Source organism: Aptenodytes forsteri, unplaced genomic scaffold (assembly GCF_000699145.1).
Source record: "Aptenodytes forsteri isolate BGI_AS27 unplaced genomic scaffold, ASM69914v1 Scaffold155, whole genome shotgun sequence".
Classification (NCBI taxonomy): domain Eukaryota; kingdom Metazoa; phylum Chordata; class Aves; order Sphenisciformes; family Spheniscidae; genus Aptenodytes; species Aptenodytes forsteri.
Window position 1 is genome coordinate 3,117,033 of NW_008794446.1, and position 11,913 is coordinate 3,128,945.

Consider the following 11,913-nt stretch of genomic DNA (forward strand, 5'->3'; position numbering starts at 1 on the left):
ATAGGACCAGGCTGCCCAGGGATGTGGTTGAGTCACCATCCCTGGAGGTATTTAAAAGACGTGTTTAATAGATGAGGCGCTTAGGGACATGGTTTAGTGGGCATGGTGGTGTTGGGTCGATGGTTGGACTTGATGATCTTAGAGGTCTTTTCCAACCTCAATGATTCTATGATTCTATGAATCACTTTTCATTATAGTTCAAAATAATCTTCTTTGCGAAGAGTGATTGTTTAAAAAATATAATAAAACATTTCAACTTATAATGTGTTTTATTTAATCCAAACAATTTTGACAGAAATGCATGAAGCTCATTACAGTAAACTGTAACCTGTATTTTTCAGTGAACAGAGAAGATGGAATAAGATAGAAAATACCTGCACAGGACTCTGCTGCAGGTTTGTCTGCTTGCAGGTTAATTCCAGTAGAATTATTGCCCATTGCCTGCACATCATTTGTTTCAGAAACACGACAAGTATCTAATCTTTTCTCTGCTGAAACCTGTGCCTCCTACCCTGCTTCCTGAGCTGCTGCATTGTTTTAAGCATAGAAATTTTAAGTTATCTTTAGCTGTAAGTGCATGGTAGAAGATAAAGTGAACAGTACTGAGTAATAATAGGATCTCCCGGTGGAAATAATGACTGAAAGGCACAGTGGCCATTGATGGATTTTAAATGGAGTCGAGACATGAACATGACTTAAGTGGAAATCATTTTGACCGAGGTGATGTGGAGATGGGCAGAGCCCCATCTTTGTGTTTCAGGATGCCCATCGCAGTGAGGCATCAGTCACCTTGAGTACTATTATAATACAAGTTACAAGGGATAATGAAGTCAGTGAAAGCTAATCATGTAACTGGAAAAAAATTCATTGAAAGTCATGCTCATAGCGTTACTCTTTTCCCGCCTCTCTCAGTTGCAATATGCAGAGACACAAACCGGTGAATTAATACTCCTGCAAAACATCTTTTGGAAAAGAGAACAGGCAAAATGGTAGCGTATAGCAGGCTGGGTTGGTGTCCCACCTCAGGAACCAGAGAGTGCTGGCATACCAAAAATCCTCTTCTGCACTGAAGGCTTGGAGTTACTTTAAGGCCAATGATCTTCAGGGCTGCAGGAATGATGGTGGTCTCCTTCAAAGACTTGGAACCATTACGTTCCTTGCTTTGCCCTAGAAGAAGTGTATGAACTGGCATGGTTTCTGCTTTCAGTGGGACTTTTAAAACATTTTGAAATGAGAATATCAAGGATAATGATGGAAACTGCTTGAATCATAATAGGATCCATATTATGTTTTACACCAAACTAAACTTTACTAAGTGCAAATGCTGGTGTTTACAGCCAATAGCAATGGACAAACTTTGTACTTCTACGTTAAATTCTTCTCTGCTTATTCAGTGTTGGTCTCAGATTAACTCATATCATGGAATCGTAGAAAAATTAAATGGAAAGGGAGCTGTAGAGATCATTTAGGCCAACCCCCTGCTCACAACAGGGAAACCTCAAAGCCAGAGCAGGTTGCCCAGGACCTTCCCCAGGTGAGTTTTGAGTATCTCCAGGGATGGTGTTTCCACAATCTCTATAGTATGTACCTATAATTTATTGTCTGATATATGTATACCAATACAAGAGAAAGCGGATTGAAAGCATGTGTCTGCAGGGATGGATACGGATAGTTATGAACTTCTCCTCCTGATGCTCTGAGCTAATTGGACAAGAGGAGATCTGCTCTAGAGGTTACATAGGCTTATAGGCTTGGGACAGCACTACACCGATGCAGATATATGGCCCCTACACCAGCGCTGGCCCAGGTCCAGGAAGCAGATGCAGCCTTGGGTCATCCTGTGCCCACTTGTACAGATGTCCTGGTTTTGGCTGGGTTAGAGTTAATTTTCTTTTTAGTAGCTGGTACAGTGCTGTGTTTTGGATTTAGTACTACAATAATGTTGATAACACACCGATGTTTGAGTTGTTGCTAAGTAGTGCTTACTTATCAAGGATTTTTCAGCTGCTCATGCCCTGCCAGCGAGAAGCGAGAAGGGGGCACAGCCAGGACAGCTGACCCAAACTGGCCAAAGGGACATTCCATACCATGTGACGTCATGCTCAGTACATAAACTGGGGGGAGTTGGTCGGGGGGGTCAGTGACCGCTGCTCAGGGACTGGCTGGGCATCGGTCGGTGGGCGGTGACCAATTGCATCGTGCATCACTTATTTTGTATATACTTTTATCATCATTATTATTATTTTCCCTTCCTTTTCTGTCCTATTAAACTGTCTTTAACTCAACCCACAAATTTTACTTTTTTTTTCCCAATTCTCTCTCCCATCACCCTGGGAGGCGGGGGAGTAAGCAAACGGCTGTGTGGTGTTTAGCTGCCTGCCGGGTTAAACCACAACAACAGACAAAATTAATGAATGCTGATGAGTTAGACACTAGAAAACACCTTTGGTCAAACAGCTTGCCTTGTTCTGAATTCTCAGTAGATCCAAGCAATTATAAATCTGTCATTCCAATCTTCTTTACCTTCAACATGAGCTACGATGTTTTCTAACACAATGGAGAGTTTACAGATAGTTTTTTCTGGAGGTTCGTCTGGGGAGTGGGCTTGATTATGTTACGTACAGCTGCTGGGTCCCTTTTCAATACATACATGTAGGTTGAGCTACTGAGGCCAGCTAAAGTGTGCATCAATGAATTAACATTTTTATCTACCTGCAACAGTCTTTATGATATGGAAGCCAGAAAAAAGCTTTGCTTCCTAGCTGAAATAAAGAGATTCAAGAGGAGATGGCAGAGTCCTTTAGTCAGTAACATTTGACCCTACATGCCAACAGCCACAGAAAACCACTTGAAGACAACAGCTGGGCTGACAGAGGTGTGGTGCAGGTGCAGTTATGAGAAACAACAGAGGATGAGATGTTTCTCTTGTCATTAGTTGTGTGTCTCCAGAACAACTTTGCTGACCTCACATCAATAACAGAACAGAGGTTGGGCAAGGGTGTGTAACACTTGCTAAAGGAGCACTTTACTGGTTTGCTCTTTTGAAACATGTGGAGGTAGAAAACACACCTATGGCACTGGATGGAGTTTATTTAGGAGGTTACTGGAGTCACAGAGCCCATCAAACACATGCAGCGCAGACTTGCCCACGCCAGGATCCCGGGCACGGTCCTTCCAAAGCATCTGTGCAAGGACCAGGTCTGCCCTGGGCCACCAGCCCGTGTAAGAGCAGAGGATGCGGGGGAGTGCAGGGGTGCAGGAGGGAGCCTGTGTGCTAGATACCCATTCTGGGTGAGGACAGGACCACAGGAGTTCACCTCACCTGCTGCAAAGCACAGGCTTGCTCCTCACATCAGCAGGGCTGGCAGTTTCTTCCATGCCTCCGACATACACCATGAAATTGGGACCACCTGGGTCTCGCCAAATTGTCTGGCAAATCTAACCCAGCCTTTAGCCCACTGTTGGGATCAGACATTGGTGTTATTATTTTTTCCCCACAAGCACTTGTTTTCATCCCGATGGCTGAAATTGCAAAGCTGGCTATTTCTTCATGAGTATAACATAGGGGTGTAATCTGGAATAGTGTATTTGCAAGTTCCTCAAATATAGAAAAGTTAATGAAGGAAAATTATGCCTGCAGAGATACAATGACATGTTCACTCAGAACATATTTTCTGAATAAACTCAACCTCTTAAAGCATGAATGGAAACTGAAAACAATGAAGCAGCTTTTATTTTAAAGAAACTACTGAAAATTTATGTTACTCATTCTTCAGTCTTTTTACCATAGAGACTAGACACAGTCCTATGGGTTGTCCAACAGTGTCACAATAACATGGAAAATTACTGTGAGGATAGAGGTGTTTCTCATCAAAAGCCCTCTCTGGATGTGTAAAGAACTGTTTTTGAAAAGCAGTTAGTTCCAGATGTGCCGAAACGCACAGCTACATTAGCAGATGGTAGGATGAGAAAGACCAACTCAGTGTCTCCAGAAGACGAGGTACCTGTCGGGTCACACCATTAGTGCCATCTGCATTTGGTGAAGCCACTCTTCCCCGTGGAGGTTGCCGCTTGGATCTAAGCATGCAGGCCAGGCTCTCTATGCCATCAGTCACAGCCATCCCCCTGCCTTCTTGGTAGCTCTGGGTGAACAGTGGCCACAGACCCACTGGCTGTGTTAGGGGGGTGCCCTGAGGCTCTGGCTCCTGCCCTGCAGCCCTGGCTGTGCAGAGAGACATCATAACAGCCTGGGAAAACCTTTTGGTGGCATCCCAGGTGAAATGCAGTTTATTGAGCAATCCTTTGGAGCTTTCGGATGCAAAGAGACTGCAAAAAAGCACTAAAGTAAGGGGAGGAGTAGGGCTCTGGCATGCCCCTGAGCCGAAAATACTTTGCCAGAGGCAAAGGATTCAGGAGCAGAGCAGCGACAGTCGGAGCTGTAGCAGGAGGGGAGGCCCTGTGAGGTGTGCGACCAGTGTGCTTCCTATGCATGGACCAGTGAAGTTACCTGCCCAGGTACTAACCTCGGTGCCCCACTGCCCGTTAACCTGTCCTCATGTAGCACCCAGCACTCGCACTGAGAACAGAAGAAAAAGGCACCGTGTGCCTCATGGGGGATAGTAGCCCTGCTTACCTTTTTGCTGCAATGTTGCCCATTTGTGCCTAATTCACCCCCCCGCTCTCATCAGAAGATGCTTTTCTGTCACTGCTGCCCACGTTTCTCCTACCACCAGTGGTCCTTTTTCCATTTACTTCTGCCTCAGACACATTAATTTGCATGTTTTTCAGGCTGCATCTCATTTCGCTCCCTGCCATGCTTCTGTTCTCATTGGGTGCCTTTGTATTATTCCTTTGTCCTGGTGGGTGTTTGCAGCTTGTCCTAGTTTAATATCATCTGCAGGCCTCAGTGTTTGTTTCCATCTTCTGCATCCCGATGAAGCTGTTTGGGAAAAGGGACGCAGTCGTGGGGGTACCTCGGCAGACAGCCCCTGGCACATGGCTCTGAGCAGTGGAGCAGCATCCAGGGAACCAGCGCAGAATTCGCCCTGCGCAAACCACGCAGGGAACCTCTGACATAAATATGTCCTTTGCATTTATTTCTTATTTGTCAGCAACTGCTGAGCCCAGACTCAAGATAAAGCCATGCAAATGATTTATTGACTGTAACTAATATTCTAAGACAAAAGACAAACTGATCTGTGTGTTTAGAGGGTAGTGAAGTCACAGTTAATTAACTAACAGCTTAGTCTCCATCTTGTACTTTACTAACAATACTTTATGACAAAAAAAGGGATGTAAACATATTATAGGACCTGGTCTGTATGACAAAATCAGTATGCAGTATTATAAGTGCAGCTTCATAAGTAAATATGTGTGGCAAAATTGCTCTGACAGACACCTACACCTGTTTATTGAGGCTAAGGCAGAGAAATAAAAGTATAGAGTAATATACTTAAAAGTATAGAGTAATATACTTAAAACAGTAGAATGTCTTACCTAGAAAAATCTGTGGGCAAAAATATCTATGTCAGCACAGCTGGAATAGAATGCTCCATTTTTAATAATTCAACCAAATAGTTTTTCCACTATTCTTTAGAAATAGATATTTTGGCAAAAATATAGTTTTCCAAAGAAAACTTCTGAAGTTTGTTTGTAAAAAATTATACATTAGATTATACTTAAAAAAATAGACTTTTTTTTGCTTCTAATTTTTTAAGTGAAGCTCACAGAGGTTAATTGTATTCAAGCTGCATCTTTTGGTGAGCACGTTAACCGCTGAAACAAATGCACCCATTGTGCTGCTGTCTGTAAGGAACAGAAGGTGAACTTAAACCATGCAAAGGAGCCCCAGTCCAATTTCCTGAAGGCTCATAGAGATCCTAGACCTGCTGATAGCCACCTGCCAGGATTTTCAGACTTACAGTGGGTGATCAGCTCCCACCGATCTAAAACAAAGAAAACACCCAAGGAAGTGAAAAATAGCTCATCTCACCTGGTCCTGCTTGCTGTCACCTGGGTGGTGATTACCATGATTACACTAACGCGCTTACATGGCCTTGAAAGCAAATACACAGGATGCTGATGCTGCTTTTATCTCCAGTGCTGGGAGGAGCCATGAAAACATCTTCATGTAGCATCAGCAAAGTGTCCCTGGCCAAGCCCCAGCCTGGGACAGCATCTTGGCCAGTTCGGGCCACCCCACTTATGGGTGTTCTGACAGAGCCAGGAGTTTTATGGAGCTATGGTGTGAGAGTGGGGCTGTGATTGCAGGTGGGTCCCATTTGCACGTCGGACTGGCTGGCATCACACAGTTCATTCAGTGTAAAGCAGCTTGAGGGCTGCTCTATGTTATGCCAAAGACATAGGCAAGAGCAAGCCCACATTTCTTGGAGAGAAAAAGGACTTCTTCAGGCTACTTTTGCACCCTGAATTTGGGGCATGTAATCCTCTACTGTAGCCACAGAGTGGGGCCGTTGTCTTTGGGAGCATATGAAGAGCCACAGACGTGAAAAGGCCATTCAGCTGGGGAAGCAGCTGGCCTGTAAATCACAATGTTTCCTTAGACAACCGTAACAGATGCAGGGAAAACAGTCCTGTCAAGAAGAATGGGAGGTATATGGACTTCGTAAATAACCTTCCCATGCAGATGTCTTTCCCAGTGATCTCACTGAAAAAAAAAAGACTCTGAAGGAAAAAAGCTCAAGTACAGCGGAGCATGATGCTCCATGGGGATTCAGCCTTGCCAGAATACCACAGGGTTAGAGAATGAAAGAGCAGGGCAAACAAGCTGCATGGAAGAGGAGTAAGAATTTTTCCCAACTTAAAAGATATCTGTAGGAAAAACAGACGAGACTTTAGTTTACAGAGACAAAACTTTCAGGTGAGCTGGCAGACAGAGAAGGGCTGAAAGGAGAAAATTAATTCAATGGAGTAAACTCTCCACAGAGTTGAAGAGTTGTTGAGTGAAGAGCGTGACACTGTTTCAAGAAGGGAATGGGAATAATTCAGTAGCATTGAGGATAGGCAAATGTGATGGGTTAACCTGACACTAGGGCCAGGGTGTCCAGCAATGCAAAGAGAGTCTAATCTTAGATACAGAGGTGGCTACAGCCTTCACGAGATACTCTTTGATTAAATACACTTAAATGGACCGTATTTGTTGAACTAAAGCAAAATATTTTTTCTGCGTGATCCAGAAACTCCTTCTGTTCTTTCCTTATCCATGCTTTATTGGTATTTTTCTTTCTGTAGATTTCCAGGTATACTTTGCAACTACCTGAAGCCATGCAGCCTTGGAGTCATATATCACTGAAGCTAATGGCACTGTTGCAGTCAAAGGGATTAGTAAAAACAAAAGGGGTCCAGGGCAAAAGCTGACTGTGAAATATGAACCCACTCCACAAAAGGGCAGTGGAAAAACTGGAAAAGCACATGGCTGCAGGCAGAAGGAAGAACAGAGCAGCTCTTTAGTAACAAGTTATTGAACAAATCACCCCCTAGTAAAGATATTGTTTACTCAGCTCCAGAGATGAGAAAACACATGAGGAGGAGACAGCAAGCTAGAAGCTGCTGAGTTTTTGCATTGACATGAATCACAGAATCACAGCATGGATAAGGGACCTCTGAGGATCATCTGGTCCAGCCCTCCTGCCCAAAGCAGGGTCAGCTGCAGGCAGGTTGCCCAGGTCAACACATGGAGACTCCACAGCCTCTCTGGGCAACCTGTGCCTGTGTTTGACCACCCTCAGAGTAAAATGTTTTCTTGTGTTCAGATAGAATTTCATGTGTTTCAGTTTGTGCCCATTGCCTCTTGTCCTGTCCCTGGGCACTACTGAGAAGAGCCTGGCTCCCTCTTCTTCCTCCCTCCCATGAGGTATTTATACACATTGATGACATCCTCCTGAGCCTTCTCTAGACTAAACAGTCCCAGCTCTCTCAGCCTCTCCTCATATGAGAGATGCTCCAGTGCCTTAATCATCTTGGTAGCTCTGCACCGGACTCACTCTAGTAGCTCCACATCTCTCATACTGGGGAGCCTAGAACTGAATACAGCAATCCAGGTGTCCCACCAGTGCTGAGCAGGGGGAAGGATCACCTCCCTCCACCTGCTGACAGTGCTTCTCCTAATGCAGCTCAGGATGCTCTTGGCCTCCTTTGCAGCAAGAGTATGTTAATGGCCCACGGTCCACTTGTTGTCCACCAGGACCCCCAGGTCCTTCTCTGCAGAGCTGTTTTCCAGCTGATCAGCCCCCAGCTTGTCCCAGTGCCTGGGGTTATTCCTCCCCAGGTGCAGCACTTTGCATTTTCTGTTGCTGAACTTCATGAGATTCCTCTCTGCCCACTTCTCCAGCCTGTCCAGGTCCGTTTGGTTTGTGAGTGACAGAAAGAGGGGGAGACAGAGAGAGGGAGAGGTAGAAAACACAGAAATTTGATGAAAATTAAGAATCTAATCTGTTTTTCAATTTACCATGGTGGAAAATCTCTGCAACTCCAGCTCAAGTTAACTCAAGCTCAGGTTCTCAAGTTGTTTTGTTTTTTTTTCTTTTTTCTTTTTTTCCTGAAGAACTAGTACTCAGTAATCCTCGAAAATGCCATGGTGCTTTTTGCCTGTGGCTTCTCCTGATGCTATTCTGTTGGATCCAACTTGTTTCTACTCAAATCTGTCCTGATGAGAACAGGTGCAACTCAGCTGAAATCATGATGACTGTATATAGTCCCATATGTCACTGCAGAGTGGAAAAAAAATTAGTAGCATCTAGTAAAGTACAAAGCAAAATCAAATGTGTGGTTTCAGTTACCACTGCTACTTTGTGCAGTCTGAAAAATACTTTTTGCTCTTGTGAAGTCTGACAACAGCTCATTGAACAAGGCCAATGCGTTTTCAACAGTCTGTATTTAATATTAAATGTCTCTACATCCGCAAGCATAAACTAGTAATGGGAAACATATCGCTGGGAACAAATACCCATCTCAACCTGCGGTCTCATCTCTGGTTTTGATTAAATTCCTGCATTTGCAGCAAAGGAAGCAACAAATTTACAACTTTGTAGGTAAGAGAAGATAGTTGAACAGTTGCTTCATCTTGATTTACAGTTCATTTTTATCTACCAGTCAACACACAAATACATTCTGTTACAGGTTTGGGATTTGGAAGAGCTTTCAGAAAGGAAATAATGTTTCCTGATCCCTTTTAAACAGTTAACTCTTTTCTCAAGGCCTGTCATCAATTACAGTGAAAAGTGACTTACAAGAAATTTTTGTCCAGGTGAATAAAATATTCCAGAGACTAAATATATTCTTAAAACCAGTTTGGCTCAGAGAATGTGCAGGCTTAAGTTCTTTATTAGTCAGCAAGTTCTTTGACCTTTGTAAGGAGCTAATCACCACCGTAAGTCATTACCACTTACCATACTGTAGGTTCACTTTTAAAAATTGAAAACACCAACTCCAGCATCATCTATATGTTGTTTGGCACTGAACAGCTGTGTTTCTAATGATTATATTTACATCAGGCTTTCCACGTTTCTCTTTTAAAGGCTGTGTAGTTAATGGCAGAATGTGTCTTGTTGATGAACGCATTGACAGCTCGGCAGGAGGGTATTTGTAACAAATCTGGTCGGGAGGTCTTCCGCAGCTCCCCAACCCGTCAGCCTGCTGGACAGTAGCGCCGTGCACGGGGAGAGCTGTCGCCCTGCGCTCCTGCTGAGACCGGCCCATCGCACAGACCTATGCGTGCTGTTATGCCAGCAACAGAAACGGCAGTGACATTTCCATGCCCTTCCTTGGGTCTCTCCAGTGACTTGGATCCTGCCATGAGAGCAAAATTTGCATGGACTTGAGTGGCAGGACCAGGCTGTGCTCACATAGTCCAGTAAGGACAGCAAGGAATCGCACCGCACAATGCGGGGCTGCAACCCTAGCAGGTCACACTTGGCATTTTGAATCATTTCTTTGGTCGTTTGGCTTGATTTAATTCCCAGCTGACCACAGGATCCTGTTCACAATGCTGCTAATTCTTTTACTGCAGAAATTGAGTGCTGGGTTACATTTTGGGCAGGGGGAAATCATAACCCAGACTATGGCATCGCAAAGAGGAGTGAGATTGTGAAAGATCATCCATTTCTCACCCCCTCATCTCTGGCCTCTCCTTATGCTGATGGAGAAAAGGGGCAGGGCCACTGCCTTTTTCCTTCCCGTCTCTTCCTACCCTCTGCAGGTACACTTTGCACCTCCTGAGTGTCAGAGCACAGGTCTGCCTGGCCATCACGCAGGTCCTCGTGTCCCCCCTCCACCCCAGTGTGCATTTGTGAAATTACAGGACAAAATCTGGCCCAGAAAGTCCTCACCACTACAATCAATTTCTGTCCCCGCTGGCCCTGCTTATGTGAGTACAAACATCTTGTGCCTAAAGGACAGTTACAGGAGCTATTCAGTTGCCAGCTATGGTTGTTGTATGCAGATCTTTTACAAGAAACCAGTGGTTTGTACTGGTATCCATCAAGAATAAGCTACAGGATCAGTGAAGGATGCAAAGGAGTTGTGTGATATATATGATTCAGCAGCAAAAGCTGCCCCCTGGAGGAACAAGTCATTAGGCAAATTAGATGCAACGGGGTCCAAAAATACCTCCACACATTCAGCAGTGAGCATCGTTATTGTAGTCACTTTACTAAGTTAACCAAAGAGATTAAAAAAACTGAAATACAGGGGCTTTGTACAGAATGAGTTGGGAGTACAAATAAACGAAAGTAACATTCTTCAAGAAATGGATTTTAGTTGTGTTTTATAAACATCAATAAATACTGAAAAAGATATGAAAATTAAAAAAGAAACATTACCAACAACTGTAATTGTCCCAAGGACTATATTTATAATTTAAGCTGATTTTTGATACTTTTGCAATAGGGATTTCCTCCAGAAGTCGTTATCTAATTAAAAAAGGAAAAATAAAAGTAGTCAGCATATTACTGATACAAAACCAGGGAAGAGTTCACAACTAGAGCAGAAAAATGACACATCCAGTTAGAACCATATCACAATTTGGCAGGAATACTCTTAATGAACACCGTGTATGTGTGAGAAAAAGACAGCATCACTATTACAGGCATGAAATGATGATCAAGTGTCATTATCCATTGTCCAAAATGAAACGGAACATTAGTAAAAGGGGAAATGAAGACTGGAAAAGGGAAGAACAGAAAACCCTAAGGAAACTTTAAAAGCCACCTCTTCATAATAGTCTTCTAAGGCAAATGTTGCATGCATTACCTCTCCAAGAAACTAGACAAAGCTCTTCCATTACTCGTGCATTTCCTTTCATTTAGTTTCATGAAGAAAGGTTTGAGAGAGCAGAGCGCTGGGAAGAAATACTACAAACCTCTAAATTAGTGAAAGAACTTCCAGCATCACTGTTATATTCTGGGTAGGAGGAACTGGAAGAAATTATGTTTTTCAGCCTCTGAAGTGCAATGATCAATAGCAAAAGGAGAAAAGCTAAGAGACTAAGGAATATAGAAACATAGACATAGACGTTGGATAAACGGCCAGGCGATGAATCCACTGAAGTTGAAAGGGATGTGGGATACAGCTCCAGAAAAGTCCCATTTTCCATGTTTCCTACAAATCCAGATGAAGGATCGGGTTCTGACATTCTTGGGTTTGTGTTTTAAAAATCACAACAGATCTTGGATTCAAAGGCAGTTTTAGCAGCATAACAAAGGGTTTATTTTAGGCGACCATTTTTCCGTCACAACGAAGAGATGACAAGTCACCCAGTGATCAAATTTATCCTTTACTGCTCAAGTGCAGGACAATGTAAGATTGTATCCTTCGGAACTGCAAGAAAGGGGAAAAAAAACAGGCAAGAGTAATTTAGTAGCAGATAATATGATTTAATGTGCGCCTGAGACAACC

At 43.6% G+C, this 11,913-nt stretch overlaps 1 protein-coding gene across 1 annotated transcript; it reads right to left on the reverse strand.

The window, feature by feature from the left end:
- Positions 1–11,244: 11,244 nt before the first annotated feature.
- Positions 11,245–11,711, reverse strand: SERTM1 (serine rich and transmembrane domain containing 1). Its single transcript, XM_009290191.2, has one exon. It carries the CDS (start codon positions 11,648–11,650, stop codon positions 11,327–11,329), a length of 324 nt encoding a protein of 107 aa, XP_009288466.1. The 5' UTR covers positions 11,651–11,711; the 3' UTR covers positions 11,245–11,326.
- Positions 11,712–11,913: the final 202 nt, after the last annotated feature.

What these genes read in the sequence shown, in the direction of transcription:
- SERTM1 (XM_009290191.2), bottom strand. Translation starts at nt 11,650, where the DNA reads ATGTCAGAACCCGATCCTTCATCTGGATTTGTAGGAAACATGGAAAAT.